This window comes from Gouania willdenowi, chromosome 18, assembly GCF_900634775.1.
Source record: "Gouania willdenowi chromosome 18, fGouWil2.1, whole genome shotgun sequence".
In the NCBI taxonomy this organism is placed as follows: Eukaryota; Metazoa; Chordata; class Actinopteri; order Blenniiformes; family Gobiesocidae; genus Gouania; species Gouania willdenowi.
This window is the reverse complement of record NC_041061.1, coordinates 10,005,244-10,029,391: the sequence shown is the minus strand read 5'-3', so window position 1 is coordinate 10,029,391 and position 24,148 is coordinate 10,005,244. Positions and strand designations below refer to the sequence as shown.

At 39.2% G+C, this 24,148-nt stretch overlaps 1 protein-coding gene across 1 annotated transcript; it reads right to left on the bottom strand.

Annotated features, from left to right (window-relative positions):
- Positions 1-463: 463 nt before the first annotated feature.
- dvl2 (dishevelled segment polarity protein 2) lies at positions 464-22,991 on the bottom strand. Its single transcript, XM_028475053.1, is given in 17 exon segments — positions 464-2,578; positions 3,219-3,443; positions 4,467-4,643; positions 5,936-6,067; positions 6,337-6,471; positions 6,560-6,627; positions 6,723-6,799; positions 8,062-8,201; positions 8,278-8,347; positions 9,633-9,723; positions 10,268-10,397; positions 10,672-10,781; positions 12,733-12,746; positions 12,748-12,816; positions 12,819-12,890; positions 15,735-15,804; positions 22,481-22,991. Coding segments are annotated over 17 exon segments (2,301 nt in total). The 5' UTR covers positions 22,642-22,991; the 3' UTR covers positions 464-2,018.
- Between the last annotated feature and the right edge of the window lie 1,157 nt (positions 22,992-24,148).

Here is a 24,148-nt window from a genome sequence, read left to right as displayed (position 1 = left end):
TAAACACACAAAATGATTACAAAATTACAGAAAAAAAAATACATCAAACTTCAAAATATTAAAAAAAAAAACAAAAAAAACTCAAAAGAACAAAACCACACCAAAAGACGGCTTTCTGACCATTTACTTCCTGCTTAATATAATACTAGGGTCAGTGCTGAGATACGTGTCTCTGTATATTTAAATGACAAGTACTTAGTAACCCCTTTGAGATTCAGACAAATCTAGTTTCTTTAAAAAAACATAAATTGATACAAATGGAAAATTTTACTTTCTACACCTAAAATAGCTCATTTCCAACTACTAGATTCTATTCCGATAGTTTCCTCCCAAGAGGATGACATATACAACCAAACATTTTGTCAAATCTTATTTTAAAAAAAGTAGCAAATATATCTGATAACTGTAAGGTGTGCAAGTATGAAATTTACCATCTAACATACATCAAAGAAATCAAACTTTGTGACACCGGCAGCTTCTTTTATTCTGAAATGTCTTCATTTAGCACCTTAGTAGTAGGGGTTATACATTTAGATTTATAAAGTCACGCATACAAAAATGAAACGAGTGAATAACGTGAGTCAGTAACATAAAAAATAAGCATTTCATTTGGATGACTGAAGATACACACTGAAAAAGTACCGCTTTAAACCCACCAGTACCACAAACTACAACAGCCACCCAAAAGAAAACATGATAACCCTCACAACAAGGCTTTCTCTGGTGACTCGGCACTTATTACTTTACAAAAAAAAGACAAATCCAGACGCTATTTGGACCTTTTTTCTTTTTCACATTTGCTGTTCTGTTGTGTTACCTTAACATAGAAAATATTAGATATACATAGGCAATCATTGTCAGACAATGGTGGAGGAATAGTCTGGTCTGTTGGGGGAATTTTAAGGAGGGATCGTTCAAATTGGTCAACAAGCATAAAATTTGGCACACTTATAGTTTTTGACCTGCTGAATTAAAATCTGTCGGAGCCAATTCTCAATGGGGGTTGCCATATTGGATAATTCAAAAAAATGGCCACCGAAAAACTTTTTTTTTTTTTGTTGCTAGCCAACCAAAGGTCACATAATTAAAACAAAAAAAAAAAAAACATTTGTCCAAGGTTTTGGACCTCGGCCATTCTAAATATGATGCCTATTTGACAGTAACCTTGACTGGCATTGCAATATTGGAAAATCCAATATTGCCACCTTTGAATATTCAACATTGAACATTTACGACCAAAAATGTCCTTATTTTAAACATAGAAGCCTGGAGAACATGTTCAATGTTAAATATTCACAGGTGGCCATATTGGATTTTCCAATATAGCGATGCCAGTCAAGGTCATATAATACCTGAGGTCCAAAACCTTGGAAAAATGTTTGTAATTTTAATTATGTGACTTTTGGTTTGGCTAGAAACAGAAAAAAACTGTTTTTGGGTGGCCACCATTCTGAATTGTGCAATATGACAACCCCCAATGAGAACTGGCTGCAGCTCCAGGCAGATTTCAATTCAGAAGATCAAGAACTACAAGTGTGCCAAATTTCATTCTTGTAGACAAATTTACACAATTCTTCCCGTAACAGACCGGGCTAAAATACACATGACGTCGTCTACCTGGAGTGTAAAAAATGAACAGAGCGAGGTACGAAATCCAATGTGATGATTCAGATAAATACGCAGGATTGTATCCTTTCAAGTACACAGCGTACCTGGTCTGTGAGGTTCCTGGTAGGGAAGGAAAAATAACTGAAACCGTCGTGCAAGATTACTGCAGAAAATGGAGTGCTCGTTAACTTTATTGTGCGATCCCAGCACGAAACGCTGAGAAAGGAGAATTTGGAATTACGAGGAAAGACTGCAGACGAATCTGGTCTGACCAAAAAAACCCAACTGGTCATTCTCAATTTTTTCTAATTAATTTGTAATTTAAACCCTGTTTTAACCAATTTGTCCTCATTCTACACTTCTACCAGCAAATCGTCATCAGATCAGATGGAAACACAGACTTCACTGAACTACATCACGTCCACGAAGAACTCGCTGGGGTTCCCCATGGCCAGGTGGAAGGACTGGCGAGAAGCAGTCAGCTCTGGGGGGACGGAGCCCAGGTCTCGAGTGGGCGGGGCTCCGGGGGGTCCACCGGGGGTGGAGGAAGGTGGCGGGGGGAGCGCCGGGAAGATCTGCGCCGTCGGCATCTGCTGAGTGTGTGGGAGAGCGTGGGCGGCGGCCATGGCTGGGTGAGGGTGCTGAGGTACCATCATGACCATCATGGGGTTGTAGGGCAGGATGCCGGGGGGGTAGGGCGACATGTGTGGTGGGGGTGCGGGCATGCGGTGGTGCAGCGAGCGGTGAGAGGAGGCGTGGCTGTGCTCGCTGGGGGCGGCCGAGCCGTGTCCGCGCCTCAGGCTGCTGCGAGTGGAGTACTCAGACTCGCTGCCACTGCCCGAGCGCGAGTCGGCTCCGCCCCCTTCTCCGGCGGGGGAGGATTTCTCTCCCACCCCAGCGGTGCTGCCTGGACCTTTGCTGCTGCGGCGCCGTTCTCCCTCGCTCCTTGTTGAACCGCTGCTTCGGCTCCCTGTGGAAAAACAAGACTCTGTTACAATAAATATAAACGGACACCGTTTTTACATATACTGTAAAATGTAAACAGTGCTTTTAAACAAATAATAACTAAACTCAAATACCAGGTTGTTTTTTTCGACTATTGTTTATTATTATCACCAAACTTGCTGCAGTTGATGTCCATACATCAGTTTATTAATTCCTAGCTTTATAGCCTTCCCTACTGAGAATTGGCTTTATAGTTGATGTAAATTTCTGCGGTTTTTAAGGCGGACTACAGATTTTGGTTTTTAAAGGGATAAATAAAACATTAAAAACCAGTTATTTTTATTTTACGTTTGTAAAAAAAAATGAAATGTAAGAAGACAGGAAAAGAAAGACCCGTCCCGTTTTTCATTTGGTGTGATCTGAAATGCCTTTCATTCAATGCCATACATTTTTAATTTTAAAATGGAAATAACCTCAATTTTTTTAAATATCTATTTCTGGAAGGAAAATCCAATGACCAAAACATACACTGATTGTAGACTTTGGTTAGTATTTCGATTGGAGACTTCCTCAACAGCCAAAGGTTAAATGATAACTGATGGAAGTCCACTGTGTTGCTCACAGATGCTAGTGGACAAAACCAACAACGTGTGATCCTGGCTCACCTTCACTGTGCTGACTCCCAGTACTTCCAGGGGCGTAGCTGTAGCTGCTGAGCTCGTGGTACGGAGGAGGCTGGCTGGAGTACGGATGTGTCTGGTAGGGCTGATAGGGGAAGGTGTGCATCATGGGCCAAGGGGAGGCCCCAGGGAGAGGCAGGGGGGCCAAGGTGTCCTGGTCTGATGCTCCGCTGGAGCCGTCATTGTCATTCAGGGACAAATTGGCCATGTCTGAAGAGAAGGAGCGGAGGGTGAGCAGCAGTCAGAGAAACAGGAAGTCGTTAAGAAGCTAAATGTGATGATGTATGAATTAGGGCTTTGAATATTATTGTGTCACTTGAAAAAAAAATCTTAAATGATGCATTAAAAGTTTGAGAACATGGGACAACCATCTCATCTACAACAGTGATATTGATAGTTACCAACACTATAATTGTTAGAAATAATAATAATAGTAATTTAAAATAAAGAGCTCCTCTTTCCTGCAATAATGTAGACAGACTGCTTTGCCTCAGCAGCTGAACGTAAAAGAGTTTTGGGAAAATGGGACAACCATCCCATATACAGCAGTGATAATGATAGTTACCTACACAATAAATATTAGAATTAATATTTACAGTATAGCAATTTAGAAATGGAAAGCTCCTCTTTCCTACAGTAATGCAGACAGACTGCTTTGCCACAGCAGCTGAAAGCAAAAGAGCAACAGTTTGTGTCTTAACAGATTTAAATGTTTAAGGTTCAAATTCATTAAGAAGTTCTTTTATACTGACACTGGAGTTTTCAAACTCGACCGGTACATGTTTGTTTCTTTGTGCACTTATTCTAATGGACTATCATGCTTTTTTTAAATAAGTTATATTTTGGTAATAGCAAACTATAGTCACTATTTTTTGTTTTTTCTTTGTGAAAATAAATGCAATTATGCAATTTCCAGGGACAACAGATCCAAATTAGCCTGTGGCTAAAATCTGACATATTTACATATCTCATATGTTCATTAATATGTTCAGCACGTCATGTACAAATTCACAAGTTGCGATGGTCAGATTTGCAAACATTATTATTATTTTTATTTAATCTGTTCACACCTTTAATTTTATTTTATAACATCTCTGCTTGTCATTAGCCAACCTCTAAATTCAGTATGAGAAACTCTTCCATTTAACATTAAAAGTCAGATCTTAACGTCTGACATTCAAAATATGTTAACAGTAACAAAAAAGCAGACGTTAAGAACTTCCATCAACTCACAGTTCTCGCAGTCGCTCAAGTCCCCGAACACATAGTAGCACTGCTCAGAGAAGGTGATCTTGTTGACTGTGTGTCGAATGAAGCCAGCTTTCAGGAGGTTGCTGGCGTACTTCCTAGCTTCACGGCGGTCCTGGAAACCTTCGATGTGGTGAAAAAGCCACTCTACAACGTCTGAGCCTGAAGAGGAGCAGAAAGGGGGGAAAGGGACTTAATTCATTCAATCTTTTATTTAAACGGTGCCAAGAGTTTGAGGGAGGGAAAAATACATTTTTAAGAAAGTCAAAAATAGGAAGCAAGTTTGAATTTAAAACAAATGCAATCTGAGGCAGGATTGAACCATTGCTGTAGCATCCATAAGTGTCCATTAGGGGGGCTCTAAGATGTAAAATCTAATCATGGATTTATGCAATATACAAAACTAGGGTTACAAAGGGGTGGAAATTTTTCACGGGAACATAATGAAAATTACAACTAGGGTTGCAAAAATACTAGAATTTTTAATGTTAGAAACAGGAATTAAAAAAAAAATTTACAAAAATGAAGGTTGGCCCTTAACAGATATGTTAAATATAGCAGGGAAAATGTATTTTTTAGCATCATAGTCTACCAATTTCCAATTCGATATAGAATATAGAAGCTTTATTGTCATTGCACGGATCAGACAATACAACAAATCCACGTTGGCAGTAGCTAAACTATCAAACAGCAGAAAGATTAAAATACTCTCAAACACAAAAAAAAAAAAAGAAAATTAAAAATAAAGACAGTTCGGGAGTTAATGAAAGGTTTATATATTTTAATATTCCCAAAATTCCCAAGCTTAAGTCCTTGTAGAAATGTATCCAAATTTTCCGCCCTTTTGCAACGAATACAAAACATTTAAAAAAAAAAAGGTTTCATGTTCTTTCTAACTTAAATTAACTGCTCAAAATAAAATAAAAAATGATCCAGGTGATTAAAGATGTGTAATTTAATACTATTATTTTGTAACCATAATTAAAAAATAAAAAAAAATAAAAGCAAATGCAGTTTTTTGTTTGTTTTCAGAATACACTCCATTATAAACTACCTTTAGTGTTTTTTTGTGCCTTTAACTTTATTTTCCTAAAAGGTTAAACTTGGGGGGAATACTCATCAACCTGACAGTGAACAAGTTGAATTATCACAGCTGTTCACACGTCCTAATTACCTGCAAATTGTTGCATTTTGTAAGAATTAGAAATTGCGTTTACGTCTTAACGCACCAACTTAATAAATGTCCAGTCTCAGTCTTTATTCAGAGTGATTAAGTCACAGGTGATTCCAATTTGACACATGTTTTCATTCAAACCAGGCATTCACGTAGGGGATTATTCTCCTCCGGCGAGTCACGGGGTTTTAATTCAGACAACAAACCTGCCCTCGTATAAACTCCTGCCAGACAGTGTGAGTAGTGCATCCCAAAAAGTGTTGTTACCATGTCTTCTTACCCAGAAAGGCATTGGGGATGGTGATTTTGAGCCACATGCGATCCCTGACCTCTAAACCAGACTCTGGTGAAGCCATGGCTTTAGCCACTGATGCCATGTCGGAGTGTAGTGATAAGTTAAAGTCATCGAAACCTGAAAAAGAAACAGAAAGTGAGATGAAGATTGAGGTGATTGCTGATCAAATGATGCAGAGAAAAAGGATTCCAGCTACATTTAAAAAACAAACCAAAAAAAACAACCAGACTGAGGCAGGAAAAAGACAGAGGGGCATTACACAACATCAGTCTGAGAGGAATTAGACCAGCTTTCACACTTTTTATTAGAAAAATGTGTGGATATCAAAGAGCAGAGGACAGGAAAAGAAAACATGTTTATTTTGGAGGAAAGACTAAAAATCTCACGCTCTGTCTCGGTGACGGAGGAAGAGGAAGTGATGGTGCTGAGGGAGGAACTGCCCGGGTAAGGAGGGTACGGCCCCGTCATGGCCACAGAGTGACTGACCCACGCTGCTGGATCAATGGGTCGAATGGGTTCATCTAAAGAGAAGTAGAAAGATGACTAAAATAAACACGGCGTGGATTAAATGAGACGCTGATAAAGAAGTGAGGCTGAGTGTGAACTCACTGCGAGGCAGAGTAAAGTAACCCTGAGGTGAGGGGTCCCAGCATTTAGCCACGGTGAGGATGATGGGCCTGAAAACGCACAGAAACAAACACTCGCATTGTTGGTTACTGTTGAGAAAAGCCGACCCAGCCGTTTTCTCCGAGTGTGAGGAATGCTGACTCACCCTGGCTTGTGTACGATCTCACGCAGCACACGGACAGCGTCGTCGTTGCTCATGTTCTCAAAGTTGATGTCGTTCACCTTCAGAGGGAGAGAAACACATCATGAGTACAAACATGGCTGAATATTAACCACAGTTTAACAAAGGGCCTTCGATGTAACAGTCATTTTAGAGAATGACATATTTTACGGGCTATTGAACGCACCGCTGTATTGGCCGCGTTCCAATAATATTGAAAGTCAATTTCTCATTTTTTTTGAGAGTCAAATATTACGACGGTTGGTGGCAAAAAATCATTGACACATACTAATATATAAATAGGGCCCATTACCCCGTATGCGTCACGGAGGCCCCGTATTTCAAATGACTACTCCTGCGTTAATGCTTGTTGAATCATGCTTTAATTTCACATGGACATTCAATGAGTGGATGTCAACACCCTCTCGGAGGCCTTTTTGAAATGGTTGGGTGGTGGTGGAGGACAGGGGCTCACACCCTTTTCCGGTAAATTTTATTTGTTTTACTCGGTGGAACCGAGTCACTTCACTGAATTCTCGGGAACGTGGTACGTGCCGTTCAAAGCAGAGACGTTCCATGGGCCCGGCCGTAGTTCATCCCAGGAGTGATCACGTCGAGTCGTCATCGCTTCTGAACAAACCCAATGTGGTTATTTGGCAACTTTAAACCGTTTATCGTTTCCTTCTATTACAAATTGTCTGATTTTTACTGTACTGCTGCGGCGCGTTCTCTCCGTGTGGGTCACATCTCACTAACTTCTCTATCAGCCTCAGAGTCTACAGCAGCGATCACAAACCTAAGGTGGTGGTTGTCAACTTTGTGCCACTTATTATTTCCTACCATTAAAAACTGGCTGAGATATCTTACATTTTAAACCTTATTGTAATATTTTATACAATCTCCACACCTTGATTACATACATGAGCACCGCTCTCTGGTCCAGACATTCAATTTATTACTGATATTTGACTTTTATTCAACACTTAATTTTATGCATAGAAAACAACAACAAAAATTCAAAATATGTCTGACTTCTGCTGTCACTAGCCCCAACGTAATTTCCCTCAACTCGGACACCGTCCTGCAAACGGTCAACGACCCGTCCATCCTGATTTATTAAAGCTGTGAGTGTTTTCACTTTTCCTACATTATGCAAAGCTTGTTTTTGAATGATTATTTCATCGAGATCTTCAGTGGCTGTTACAGTTCAGGTATTCCGCTGTAGGGGTGACTGTCAGTAATATTCTGCTTCCAACACCAGCTTTCACTGGACACATACTGTATGTCCTTCACTTTTGGAGATACATGGAATCCTTTCTCCCACCTGCAGCAGCATGTCTCCAGGTTCGATGCGTCCGTCTGCGGCGACAGCTCCTCCCTTCATGATGGATCCGATGTAGATGCCTCCATCGCCTCGTTCATTGCTTTGGCCCACGATGCTGATGCCCAGGAAGTTGTATTTCTCTGTGTTGGTTGAAAATGTGACAAATGTTTTTTGTGCAGATTTGCAGAGGTGTTTTGTGCAGTGGAGTGTACAGACCCATGTTGAGAGTGACAGTGATGATGTTGAGAGACATTGTGGAGTCTGTCACGCTGCTGAAAGAAGATGCCTACGATTGGAAAAACAGAAAAAGTTCAAATGATCCTGAGCATATTCCTGTGAAATCTTACACTTTCAGCACAACCAAAACAGTTGACTATTTACTCTCCCTACTGCCTCCACTGTGCCATCCTAACTCGCTCTCCCCTATTCCCTTCCCCCTCACCAAGGTGTAAAACTGCCTTTTCTTTTTACAGCTTGCCTTTAATAAAGTTTTTCATTCAACAATAATGCAAGGAAATACATTTTTTTTCACTTCAATAATAAAACATGCATAGCCGCTGTAAAAAATGCACTACATGTAGTGTTGACCTTCAACAGCATATGCAGACAAGGTCAAATAAAACATAAAAAAACCCATTAAAATCTGACAGAATAAAGTTTGAGGAACTTTCAAATTTCAAGTTTAAGAAACTTTTAGGGAAGAAATTTCAATCAGAGTTGTTCTCATAGCTAAATAAATAAAAAGAGCTGATTCTCCAGTAACTGTATAGTTTGGTCATTGTATTTTCCGTTTAAAAAAGGATCTTAAAAAAAAAACATGTATAAATGAGTAGTTAAAATTTAGATTGAAATTCGAGTCATTATTCTTTATAAAGGTAAAGAAGAGATAAACAAAACTTTCATTTTCTGTTTCTAAAATCAAATACTGAAATGCTCCAAGACAGAAACAAACAAACAAAAAACAGCTGCTTTTTCAAGTTTTTTAAAATGTAATTTAAATGTTTTAAGTACACACATTATCTTAAAAACCCACAAAAACAAGCTCTTACTTTGAAAACAACAACTTCCAGTCGCACAAAGAATTTTTTCTATCTTTTAACATTTCATTATCCCTTATTTACCTTTATAAAGAAAAATGACTTGAAGATAAATCTTAATTTTAAAATGAAAATTAAATAACCACTCACTTTTTTTTTTTTTAAAAAGTCTTTTCTGAACGGAAACTTTAATGACCAAAGCATGAAGCAAATTATAAAACAGATGAAATTTAATTGTTGTTTCTAGAAACAAAAAAAGGAAACCCAACCAGTTTTATAATTTTTTCTTAATCTATCAACTATCTATCATTCAATTCAACCGCTATAAAGAAAAATGCCTTGAATTTCAATCTTCATTTTTGAATTTCAAAATTAAAATTAAATAACTCTCTCACTTTTTGTTCTTTAATATCCTTTTTTTATGAATGGAAAATCCAATGACCAAAACATACGCTGAACTTCTCCAAAATAGAACTGACTGAATACAAATTTTGGAGGAAATCAGACACGAGTGTTTGAGAGTTTAGTAAGTACCCTTTCCAAACGTGGGGGGCGCTGTTTCCTCCGTCGTCTATGTCTCTTCAGCAGCCGCGACGCTGTGCTCTGCTCAGTGGCACTGCTGAACCTGTGAGTTACAGAAAAAGATTAAATACCATACAAATGTATATATTTTATCAGTATTTGTATAACTTAGGGGTGGGTGATTTAAAGAAAAATTGGAGTTTCGATTCTCAATTTTTGTTTCCCAATGCACTTAAAAATGACTGCAGTCAAAAGTGCAACAGCAACATCACAGTAGCTTAAATTTTCTGATTAAGAAAAAGATAAATACATATTTTATAACATATAACAATACAATTAAAAAATAAGAATGCACTTTTCCCTTAGCATCTCAGCACAGTGCGAATAAAAAACTTACATGCCTGTGTCACACACATAGCCTACTCACATTGCGCTACGATAACACACAAGGACGGAACGTAAAAAAGCCAGAAAAAAACTGGTGGGAATAAAAAATTTAAATTAAAAAAAATTATTTTATTTTTTTTAAAACTCAAATTTGCAAAATAAAAATCATTTTTATCTACAAATTCAATAAATCGATTAAATCAATTTTTTTGCCGAGCCCTAGTATACCTATATACGTTTTAAGGTGAAGCGAGGCCCACCTGCTCATGGTGTCGTCATCCTCTGAGTCACAGAAGCTGGTGGTTTCCAGCTCGCTGCTCATCACCGTACTGGAGCTCTCGTATCCCGCCAGGTGTCGCTCTAGCCTGCTCTGTCCGTTCATCCGAGGCGCTACGACACCACAGAAGAAGAAGAAGAAGAAGAAGAAGAAGAAGAAGAAGAAGAAGCCCGTGAGTGATACGAGAGCTAACGATTTATCCTGACTCTTCATGTCGGCTCATGCCCGTGCACCACATCTATCCATGCACTACAAACATTCCTCACGTCCCCCACACTGCCTGATTATGATGTCTGGAGGATAGAGAGCTGCCAGATCTTGATGTAGCTGGATAAATAAAAGGCTGCTTTCATCGGCGTTGTGATGATGTGTCGTTGCTCTGCTCACCGTGTGCATCCATGGCCTCTCTGTGCCGGGGTCGCTCTCTCCTGAAGGAAACTACTGACTCGGTCTCAGTCTGCTCGTCTAGAGTCTCCACGCTGCCTGTGGCGTTAGGACTGGATAACAAGACAAACAATTAGAGAAGACAAACGTCTGAGACATGAGACATTTTCCAGTAAAAAGTTGTTTTTTTAAGAACGTGAGCTCTAAAAAGCCATTTAAACATTAAAACATCAATACTGTTTTGTTACAACCAAAGTAAAAAGTGCTGTCAGTCTGCTTTTTGCTGCAATCAGTTTAATATGTGACTACAGTCTACAGCAACATTTTCCCACAGCAGTGGTTCTCAACTAGTACGGCCTCAGGACCCAAAAACCAATCTTAATAACAAGCTGTGACCCGAACAAAGGGAAAGGTTCAAATTCTTCAGCTGAAAAATCCGTGTTACAAGGAAAAATATGAAGCTGCTTAAACCTTAGACAAAACAAAAATTTATATCAAACCGTTACCATGTAATAATTAAGGGAAATAGTCCATATTAATTTAACTTCAATCAAAATATAAGAAATCTTATCCGAAGAACACAGCAAAGCACATGTTTTCAAGGTGGAATATATCAAATATTTATATTTTTTTAAAACAGAAACAAATAAAAGCTACAATTTAACTTATTTATTGAAATTAATTCAGATCACCCAATTAAATTAGATTTTTTTTTTTCCTTTCTTTTTCGTTATTTAAGATTTAATTCATTTTATTTTGATGGTCTGAGCAAAAAGTTTCGTTGGATAATCTAGTTGAAGAGCAAAAGGTTAGTACTGTGCGGAATAAATAAAACCTTTACTTTCTCCTTTGCTTATAACTAGCTATAGTTATGTCACAGCTATAACCATAGCTATGACTCATTTTTGGGTCCCAACACACATAATGAAAACATTTGGTCGACGCTGTAACTCGTTCACTAAATATGTCAACCTCAGCAGTTTGTTCTGGCAGTATCTGCTTAGAAAGCAGCAGCAAACACCAACTCATCATATCTGTGCTTTGATGCTACATCATGCCTCTCATTGCAGGGCCTTCCCACTGTTCCCAGTAACAGCACATGTTAACAAGTAGGGTGGCACCAGCAAATATCAGTTTCCCATGAGCCGCTCTGCTCTTTTCATTCTTTCCGAAACATGATACTAAGAATGTATAATAATCATGTATGGACAAACACCTCAACAACAAACCAGGAAAATTAGGTTTTAAATCAGAGGTTCCCGACCTTTTTTGGGTCGTGACCCCATTTTAATATCACAAATGTCCGGCAACCCCAGAGACATTTTTTTTTTTTGACAATTAGTTTTTTGATTATGTTTTTTTTTTTAAATGTGTTACAAATACAGAGTAGCCAGGATTAGAGCACAAAGTGACAAGTGTACCACCTCAGATATTTTTACACTGCATTTTATTTGAATTAGACTCAAATTTGAGAACATTTAATTATAGAATACAGTTATTTGATATTTATTGTGTGGCGTGTATATAAAAAATAATTCAAAAAAATGTAAAAATAGAATTTTACTAAGTTTTTTTTTTTTTTTTTACCAATTAATAGACATTTCAGGCGACCCCACATGGGGTCCCGACCCCAAGGTTAAAAAACAAATGTTTTAAAGTGGGATTTCTTCTTCTTTCTTAATAGAATTTTAATCTGTTTTTACTTAATTATTATTATTATTTTTTTACCAATTAGGCTATTACACATTTCAGGCGACCCAGATTTAATTCAATGTGACCCCACATGGGGTCCCGACCCCGAGGTTGAAAATACCCATTTTAAATGTTTTAAAGTGGGATTTCTTCTTCTTTCTTGATTAACAGAATTTAAATCCGTTTTTACTTGTTTTATTTTTTTTTACCAATTATTACACATTTCAGGCGACCCCATTTTAATTCCATGTGACCCCAGATGGGGTCCGACCCTAAGGTTAAAAATATCTGTTTTAAAGCGGGATTTCTTCTTCTTTCTTGAAAAGTGTTTGGCTGATGGACATAGTAGATGAGCTCGTTTGTTTTGCTTACTGAAAGGAAGGGGGGTCTCGAGTCCCCGATCCCTCCCGTCCTTTCTGCAGGCGGGGGAGGCAGGGGTGGAGGAGGGGGGGGGGGGGCTGCGTGTTGGTTTCCACGGGTGGGACCACAGCCACTGGAGGCTCTGCCGCCGGAGTGTCCGAGGACACCAGCTGATGGAGAGAGACATTTTAAAGACGTCTAATCGGTTAAAAAACAGACAAACGCAGAGAGTGGGAACCTGTTAGAAAACAAACACAATGAAGGGAAGCAAGACGGAAGGGAAAAAGGAGAAAAACAGGTAAGATGTCAATTAGTTTGACACGCAGACGCTGCTCCTTTCAGGTGGACGTCTCTGGGGCAAAGTGAAACGCTATCCTACACTTCACCTGTCTCTGCTCATTACACACAAAGTGCAGAGAAACAGAGAGTCCAGTTACACAGTGAGAAGAAGGTGATGGGAAGTGTTCGATATAATCTGATACGCATCAGTCAAAGCCACTAATGTGAAAAGATTTATTTAAATATCTCTACCTAATGGAGGCCGTGAGGAGGTGACCTCTACTCCCAGACGTCTCTCCTGACCCTATTCTCCACACTAAGTACGAATATCAAACGCTCGTCTTCTGGGATCCCTTCCATCCGTTCTGGTGAGCAGATCACATATCCAACTCCCTTTGGTCTCCGAGCTTTGTTCCCTCCGCTGTTTAAATGCCTCTTTTTTTTTGGTTTGTATGCACTTAACAGATGCGTCCGTCTCAAACTATCTGGGCCAAGTCTCGGTGTTTTGTCTATGGTGAGGACTGAGGAGGGAGATACAACCCTGGCTGAAAAGTATGAGATTTGAAAGCTACAAATGCTGTTTTATGGTGCTGATTAATAGAAAATAAAAGGATTGGTTAACGTTGGCGTAATTCTGCAGATGTTTTATGTTAGGATCCAAACTCCTTAAAAAGCTTAATTTCCGTCAAACCAGATAAACGTCTCAATTGTTCAGGTTTACAGCTGAGAACAAGGAGTGAGAATTCACTGAGCGAACGTTTTAGACGAGTTAAACGCACACGCTGCAACATTTAAGTAATAACAGCTCACCACGTGAGAAGTACATTAAAACCGTGTGGGATCTATTGTTTAACTGGGGTTGTTTAGTCACAATGTGTTAATCAACAGCTATGGGGAAAAGCTAGGGAGGGAGGTTTCCCTCTAGATGAATAAACATCCCACAGTGTTTTCAGGAACTGGAAGTTCATCACCTATAACTAAGAAATATGAACATTCACTCATTCATGAAACACTTTAAGAAGCTGCTGGGGATCAGAACTTTATTTTAGCTGTACCTGTATCTAATCTAAAACAAAAACGATGACGGATGTTAATCTTTGTGGCCTTCTACAGGACTCCAAATCCCACAATGCATTGCGCAAACTTTTTCCAAAGTCCGAGCCACACGAGACCCATTAGTGGGCAAAAAATAACGTGCGGGGTGGGGTTAGCTCAGTGGGTTGAGCGCCCGCCCCATAAATGGAGGCTGTAGTTCCTCACCTGCAGCCGGTCCCAGGTTTCGATTCCCGGCCTGGGACCCTTTGCTGCGTGTCATTCCCTGCTCTCTCTGATCCCTTTCCTGTCAAGCAACTGTCATATAAAGGCCACTAGAGCCCAAAAAATCCTTTAAAAAAAAAAAAAAAAAAATAAATAAATAAATAACGTGCGAGGGGCAATTTCAAACCTTTGTGAGTGAATTCTCCCGTTTAATGCCATTAATTTATTGATCTATGTAACAACGCCTTTGTCGGTGATAGATAAATAATGTTAGTGATTAAAAGATAAAGCTTGCACCCCCAAGAGGCCGTGTCCAAAATGTCATACTAACATACTAATCATACTAAGTTTGAAGTCAAAATGAGTATGTAGTGTGTTCACGTTAGATAGTATGGAAAGATTGAGTACTTTGAGTACTCAAGAAACACCCAGATGTATACTATATCGGGACATCGTTTTAAGTATGCACGGTGGGAACACTAGTCATACTCAACCGCCCCATGATGCATTGCGGGCAAAATGTAGAATCATGCTAGGACCGCTTCAAGCGAAAAGTCAAACATCTCTTTTCAAAACAAAAAGCATCTCTTCTTGTCTTCAATTAGTTTTTTAAATATGGCTCTTGTTTCGAAGTTAACCGGAGGTTTTGTCAGTAGCACAATGGAGGGTCTCCGAAATGTCGTTATGAAATGTGTATACGCGAGTTCTATGGATCAAATGACCACATGTTGATATTGTACTTAGTCACTTTCTCAGGTTTTTTTTTTTTTTTTTTTTTTTTTTTTTTTTTTTTTTTTTTTTAAAGATTTTTGGGCTCTAGTGGCCTTTATATGACAGTTTGCTTGACAGGAAAGGGATTAGAGAGAGCAGGGAATGACATGCAGCAAAGGGTCCCAAGCCGGGAATCGAACCTGGGACCGGCTACAGGTGAGGAACTATAGCCTCCGTACATGGGCGGGCGCTCAACCCACTGAGCTACACACCACCCCAGTCACTTTCTCATTTAAAATGTTTTCAGAACTTTCAAAGGTTGAGAATCAACGAAGATATTCAACCTCGGTGTGCTTTAGGTTTTTGTTGTTTTTTTGTTCAAAATGCATCTTGGGAAACTTGGAAGAATACTTCAGTGGGAACAGTCATCACATACTACTACTATACTATATAGTATATACTCATTGAGTTCGTAGTGTACAGTACAGAGTGTGCCATTTCGAACACAGCCTGAGTGTTAGTGAGTGATATTCATGTTACTTTGCATAAAAATAAAAGCGACCTATTCTTCAAATGTGCAACAAAATGTAGCAAGACTTTAAACATGCATTAATATTTATACTTTAGTTTCTGTTGGCTGACTTAGGAAGGTGCAAGTTTTAAAAAAGCATTTAACATCTATAGACCTGGAACAATGGTTATTTGAGAAACCCACACAGTTCCCTCCTTTGTATTTATGACAGCTCCGTGCTGCGTTCATTACCTACCCATGATACCACTCTGCCGTTGAAGCACGGCAACTTAGCGCCGTCGTCGGGAATTTCTTCTTTGACCACCCTGAAAAGGAATAAAAACAGCGAGATTAACAATAATAATAATAAGCGTGTGTAACATGTTTCACTTTCATTACATTTCGGCGACTACGCAAAGAGTTTAGTCTGTTTAAAAGTGGAGAGAATTGGAATTCAACAGCTTACATTACAGATCCAAGTCTATTAACACAAGCATTAGCAAGCACAGTCACCTTTCAGGATTAACACAGAGACATTAACAAAATATGTTGGAACAAGCCTTTTGTGTTCACGTGCCATAAATCTTCCAGATGTGTTAGTGGGTAGAGCTTTGGATAGAGACCATGATCAAAAAGAAAACAGGAATACTACATTAAAAAACCTTGGAAAGACAACTAAACTTACAAATACTTCCAAGACCAATAGAAACAATAAATTCCCTTTCCCAGCTTGATAAACATTCCTACATTCAGCTCGACTCTGCCTTTATTAAAAGGTCGACTGACTAGACGACCGTGGACTATCCCACTGGGATTTTGCTCCGACTTCTAACCCCACTTCCTGAATACCATGAGTCATGTTTCAAGAGTTGGTACAGCAACAACAAACAACAAGAATGCCTGACTGTCTTTATTTCTCTGTCACGTTCATATCATAAAGCACCAAATCATTGCGTTGGAGCCAAATAAGACATAAAAACGGCTACTTTTGTTAACACCTATACAAGTCAGGCTTTTTGTGCTTCTTTGCGTTACACAATCATAAGACCTACTTGCAGTGTTAATCCGGTAACTCCCCCTCTTTCTTTTTTTTTGACCTGATGCCGATACCAGTTGCATTGCATTGACCAATACGATACATGCCGATACTGTGGTGTTCACAAAAAGATATGACCTGTAAAAGTATTAGTATCGATACAACATTACTTACTACTAGGGCTTCCTTTTTTGCTCATCTTCTGTATTACTGTAGTAGTTTTCCAGGAGGGGCTAGACAGGGGACGACAGTGCTGCACTCATTCCTTTACAACTTATTTTAACATCATCTGCCAGCATCCAATTCCTTATTTTGAGAGGGAGAGAGGCTCAGTCGGGCTTTGAGGAGCAGCTGCAATCGCTGGTTTTGTGGTCGATACAAGATTTTTGTGGCCATTAGTTTGGACGTGGAGTGGAACGCCTCATGTCTTACAGACTTCTCATCTGTTCAGTTTTATCCAGGTTTGGACGCCCTGTGCACGATGCGACTAACTGCATGTGCACGGGTAAACAACCATCTTCTTGATTGCCTAATTGTCTTCATTCCTCCGCTGGCCGCAAACAAACAAGTGACGACAGTCTGGAGTCATTTCACACACACATTTCAAGTGTGACCAAATAATGCACAACGACTTAGAAATATGCAGAGTACCGTACCAGAATACTCGCCCCTCGACATCCATCCCCCTGTTACCATTAAATTCCTTTACTCTTGCTTTCCTAACAATTAATCTTCCTGAAACAGCTCCCTGATCCCCTTTAAGAGCACATGCACACAGCAGAATATCCAGTAACTCTGAAGCACACACCACCACCCAGTTCCTCCTCGTCTTTCCTCTGGCCGCAGACACCCCCAAACACCCAGCAAATGGCCTCCCTCCAGCCCTGGGTTCCCAGGTTCAGCCCTGGCTTGCACCACACACGCACACGCACACACACACACACACAACTCAGGTCAACAGCTGGCCTCCAACCAGGGCTAATGAAAACACACACACACACGGCTACAAACTCCTCTCCTGAGTCGCAGAGTGACAGTTGTTGAATTCTGACATCCAAAATTCTAACTAATTGAAGAAGAATGTTTTAATGAAGTTGTACAGTTTTTGAAAGGCTGGGATGGGGGTTTTATTTTGGCTTTGGAGAAAGATTAACTTTGTGTGGCCTCTTACAAGCGCATGGGGTCTTAACGTGGTCATGGGGTGTCGGATTACAAGAGGGCAAGCTCCTAATTTGACGGCTAACTCGCGAACGAGACCGTTAATCAGAGCGAGTCTTTTAAACTCCAGATAATTAACGAGATGGAAACTGATGTACTCATAAAACTCTTATACATATATTTATAATAAAAATATTTGGGCAGCCCAGTGGTGAAGTGGTTAGTTCTTAGTTCAAGCCCCAGTGGGGACACTTAGGCTCTTTCTGCGTGGAGTTTGCACGTTCTCCCTGTGCTTGTGTGGGTTTTCTCCGGTTTCTTCCCACCATTTAAAACATGACTGTCCGTAGTGGGAGTGAATGGGAGTGCATGGATGTGTGTGTTAGCCATATGATAGACTGGCGCCCTGTCCAGAGTGCACCCCCGCCTATCGCCCAATGACAGCTGGAGATGAAATGAAAATAAATTCTAAAAAATCATGTTTTTAATCGCACTGTTCCAATAACATTTCAGAGGAATTTCAGCCAGGCCCTACAGAGATCCTATCACAGCTGACTATGGGTATTATTAAGCAGCGGATACACCCTGACAGAATGCCAGTCTTCTAATCCAGGGCCAACAAATCGAGACAGACATGCATGCAGGGAACGACCATTTGGCCCTAAACCAACAATCTCTGCTGTGTCTGTGTGACTAACATTAACCATTGTTTCACTACCAACGTTCGTGATGCTTTTTTATATTCAAAAAGATGTTTGTGCTGCTCTCTGTTGTAAGAAATTCCCTAAAGTAAACTGCAGAAACGATACAGAAAGACTTGATTGAAAACCATTATTTTGACCTGGCAAAGGCAAAAAAAACTGTGGCTGCTAAACCTAATTAATTAAAAACAGTTTTTATAAGAACCAATGACTGAAAAAAGAAACATAACCTAAAGTCCTAATAGTTTTACTAAAAGAATCACGGCAGGATTTGAACGGTTACACAATATTGGGTTGCAAAACCACACTTCAACATACATATGATGGATGCAAAAAATGTTTAGGGAGAATATTATACTCATAAAGTTTGTGTTTGAAGAATAACTGTAGGGAATTTTAATTGCAAGCTCAATTAAACAATCATATATAATACTAGAGGTTCAGTTGGGTAACTTTCTTTAAAAGTCCTTGTAGAGTAGCAAGGAGGAGAAAAAAACCTAGTCGACCTGCATTTAGCTCCAAAAACTTGCACTTCTCTAGCTTATTTAACTCTTAAAGCACTTCAATGTCCTCCCAGACTCAGCGCCCCATTATGTTTACAAACTTGTTCTTAAGCCTGATACATGCGACTGCGTCAGGTTGCGTCGACGTAGGCCCCTACGCCGTACCGACGCGATGCAGACCGTAAGTCACTGCCTTTTCCAGTCAATACGAGAGTTGACGGATTGAGTCGAAGAAAAAACCGAGACAGACAAAAAGTGCCAGAGTTTTATTATTTAATTTCATGGCTGCACCACACCTCGAGCACCGCTAAACGGAGTCCAATCACAGACAAAAGATGTGTGTTTTCTGTTATTATCGCTACTCTGCCTCGTCTCTGTACCTAAAGTGTGTTTCATTAACAGCAAACAATGCGCGACATGCTGCGGAGATTGTTAGAGGAGTAGGTATGACGTTTTGTTTAAAGTCTACACCATGACACACTTGTACTTTGTTTGCATGTTGCATATGTTTATATTGAAAAATAAAGCTCTCTTTTCATGTTTGTTTCCGACAAAAATGATCCGATATTGATATATCGGATTTTATCGGTCTGCATCTAAAATCTCCAATATAAGCGCTCCGATAAGTTTTTGTTATTTTTGTCCCCGTCCTCAGTTGTTCCACCATATACTGACAGAGAACAATAGTCAACATATGACATTACTGTTTGAATAACATCACTCGATCAAGCGTTTTCTAACATTCCACACTACAAAATAAGTAATAAAAGTATGTATGATTAATGCTGACATCGTATCGGACCAATATCGGTATCACCCAATATGCAAGGCTGCAATATCGATATCGAATCGGAAGTGAAAAAGTTGTATCGGGACATCCCTAAACAAAACACACATGGTTAAGTAGGTAAGAAATAATCCACAAATAAATTGCATTTTAAGATGCCTAAAAACATAAAACATTGTTTAGTGTGACCGGAAGATAAACACAGACTTTTTAATTGTCCTCTAAAACCACACACACACACACACACAAACAGCCCTCTAGCGACATGGTGTGCAATTGCAAACCGACACGTTCCCTCGACGCAGAAGTCGTGTTGGCCAACCTCTGCATCAAGTCGATGTCGTATGCTGTAGCATGTATCATGCTTTACTCGTGTCGCGCAGCACAAGCTGGATCGATATCGACCAATACCCAAGGCTGCAATATCGGCATCGTATCGGAAGTGAAAAAGTTGTATCACGGCATCCCTCAAACTTATGCTGTGTGGGCCATTCAAGATGGCGGCCCCTGTGCATAAGGCTCATCTTTAAAAGGCAACAAAGGGATTCAATGTACCTGAAATACATTTTTCAGCACAGATCTGACACAAGTGCAATAATAGTCTTAATGAATACATATTTGATCCAAGTGCCAGGTAAACAGAATCTTTGTTGTTGTTTCTCTAAATTCATCAAAGCCCTGACATCCACTTTGAAAGCAGGAGATGATAAATCCTCTCCTTTGGCACAGGCTCAGATGTTGAGCCTTCATTCTCATCCAAGTAACTTTAAAAGTTTTGATGAGCCAATAAGCCACAAACATGCATTCCTCTGCAGGAAAATACAACGCAGCCACTCGGGGGGGAAAAGGAAGATTAATTGATAGGAGCTAGAAGACAGCTCACGTCTGGGAGAAAAGGAGGAGGAAGAGGAGGAGGGTAGAGGAAAAGGAGGAAGCCAGGGAATGAAAGGGACGGCTGGCAGGCCAAAGTGTTAAAGAGGAGGAGACAAAACCCCTGGCTTCAATCCCGAGGAGAAGAAAAGGCGAGGATTTCAGCGGATGATGGACTGAAGCTGGGACGGAGGGAGGGAGGGAGGGAGGGAGGGATGAAGGATTAGGGCAAAGGAAAGCAGCAGGGACAGGGACTAGGATAGACCTCCTTTGTGATGAGGATGATGATTCTGAGAAATGTACCAGTTTGAAAAGCCCTCGGGGTTGATGGACGGATATTTAACACTACGATGACCCCTGTTTTAGCCACGCCCACTATCAGTCTCTCGTCCCTAAACTTTACACAACATAAGATAAGCTTGTCTTTGTCCACATCTGTGGAGCTCCTCATTCACGGTCCCCATGATCCCTTGTTATGAGTACAGTGTATAATTTCTGCTGTATCATGTTAGCTCTGCTGCTCCAGATGGTAATTACTGCTTTAGAAGCAATCAGCAGCGTAAATCTCATCAAGTAATAATTTACACTATTTTGTTGACTAAATACAAGCAAACGCAGGCTGACAACTATGAATACACTACGAGTAATGGGAGGTAAGAAAATAACTAAAGTCCACGAAGAAGAGTAACACTTGTTGAAGGATTTGATGCCATTATCCATGTGATTCTTCTTCGTTATTTTTTTTTTTTTTTTTTTTTGTAATTACATTATATGACATCACACTATTTAAAATATGGCAAAAGACGTGTATCATTTCAGTAAACATGGATAAGCCTTAGTCCAGACATGGGAAGACATTGGTGACATTGGCGTAAACAAAGAAGAACATAGAAAATTACTGAAAAACATACAAAATGACCAACAAAAATACATGAAATGAACAAAAAACGACACTTTATATTCCGATTCCGAGTAATTTTGAATTTACACCTTTGGTAAAAAATTATGATTTAATAAAACTTTAAATCTAATTTAAACTTAAGCAGCATTTCAACCGTCATGTGCAGATTATAACAAAACATGCCACTTAAGATCCATACTCTCACAAAGTAATCGAATTACTTTGTGTATGAAATGTGCCATATAGATTTGTAATAAAAATCCATGAAGAAGAGTAACATACTTTGTCAAAGGTTTTGCTGCCAATATAAATTTGATTCTTCTTTGTGGTTATTTTTTAATACCCCAGTTACTTTACTCTTTTTCATACATATTTTTACTTCTGTTGTGAGATTCCAATTCCGAATAATTTAGAATTTACACCTTTGGTAAAACAAAAAAATCTAGATTTAAAAAAAAAAAAAAAAAAAAACTTACCTAACCCTAAATACGTTATGGACTAACTAACCGTAACCGCACAAAATGGGCATGTGACTTCCGGTAACACCGTCTTTCGTATGAATAGAATGCCGATATAGGGATGTGACATAGTACATACTAGGAGACACTTCCTTTCAATATCAAAACATCTGAAAAACCTCATGTAAGTGTAAAAACTTTTTTACGATATGAGAGTGTTTTTGTTTCTCGAAATTCCGATGTTTCAATCACCAGATTTAATTGCGCTATTTAGATTTTGTGCATTTCCAAGGATAGTATGGAGATACATATACATTACCTATAAATAGTATTAGAAATCAACAACAGTATTTTATTTCAGTATTAAATTCCCTTGTTTCGTTTTAGGGAAAAGTTTTTCCAGGGACCGGATTCGACCGTCTAGCGGATCGTTTTTGGGAGGCGACCGGCATGTTGGACACCCAGGATTCCGAGCTTTACAACTAAAAAAAAAAAAAAAAAAAAACTACTTAGCAAATTGTACCCAAAAAAAATGGCGAATATGATGAAGTCAAACAAAGCACAGTGAGAGGATAAATCCCTGCAGCTCACCCGAAGTCCTGGTCCATAGACTTGAAGAAGAACTTGTAGTTTGGCTTGTTTAAGACCTGCTTAAAGTCCAACAGGGTGATGTTCTCCGCAGCTATGGGGATCTTTACCAAATACGGAGTCTCCTCTTCGTCGATGTGATAAATTATTTTAGTTTCCGCCATCCCTGCTGCTGCTGCGGCTTTGGTTCCCACACACTCGGTGTAGCAGCTCGGACTCCGCTGGGCTGTTAGCAGCTAACGGCTAACTATCAGACGGCAGAGGTGAAGCGATGATGGCCACTGCTGAGATTCCTTTCGTTAAAACTCCCCAAAAGTCCGCGGCTCTCCGTGTTCTCCGGAGAAAACAAGCATTCCCTCCGAGCTGCCGAGCGGCGGAAAGAAGGAGGAGAAGGCGACGGAAAAAGGCTACATTCACACGACCGAAGTTCTCACAACTTTTCCCCTACAACAACATACAGGGGAGGGGGTCCGAAAACTTTTCACCGCTTGTTGCAATGCGAGCCAACGCGGCGTGTGACGTCATCGCGTAAAGCCCCTCTAATCTGGACGCCCCCCCCCCACGTCCAAACCATGTATTCACATTTTAATAAAAAAACATAATTAATTGTAGGAATTTATGGAGGACCAAACCTGCCAACATTATGAATATAATAATATATTTAAAAAAAACAAAAGGAAAATTAAAAATTGAATACAAATGATTAAATATTTATATCTGCAATTTATCTTTTTTAATGCGAATACTTACTTACTGATTACTGATTATATATCTGCATAGAAATTTTACACATGACTGGAAAAATAGACAATATAACATGCATCAAAAAACATGCAATATACTTATAGTACAAAAATGCAGTTGGAAAACTAAATAAAACATAGTTTTGAGTGATTTTAACTCACTTACACACTTACTCTGGGTATGCCATTTTCAATTAGATAAGATTATTAAAGAAATGTTCCATTTTTATGTTCCATTGTGTATTCTTGTTACATTTTATCAACACATAATATGTGTTGCTAATTCTTTGTTTGAAAATAAATACTGATGCTTCATTTTATGTTGTGCATAATGTTTGTGGTTTCCCATCCCTCTCACCTGTTACATTTTCTTAGTTGTTTTTATTTCATGTAGCTTTAGGAAACCAAAATTTGCTCTAAAATGCTCAATTGAGGCTATTGTTACACGGTAAATAATTGTGGGTCACGATTTATCTCCGTTAATGTCATTTTATAAGAACAAAAATGTTTTAAAATCTTAAAAAGACACTTTATTATCTCACAGCAAACTTGAAATTCTGTCACATACAGTGTAAAACAGATAAGAAACATAATGCATACAATTACTATATATCACATCACACTACAGTATACGAAAAGTGGCAAAAGATATGTACATGATAAGCCCTAGTGCAAATAATGGGAAACTGGCGGCCCGGGGACCACATGTGGCCCTATATGTATTGTGTGGCTCGCAAAGTTAGTGCATATATCACCAAAGAACATACCTTACTGAAAAACACAAAATGACAAAAAAAAAAGCGCAAAAATAACAATAAAATACACAAAACAAACACAAGTATGACACATAACACAAAATAATAAATACAGAGAATGACTTAAAAAAAACCCACATAAAACGACAACAAAAATACTCAAATACACTAAA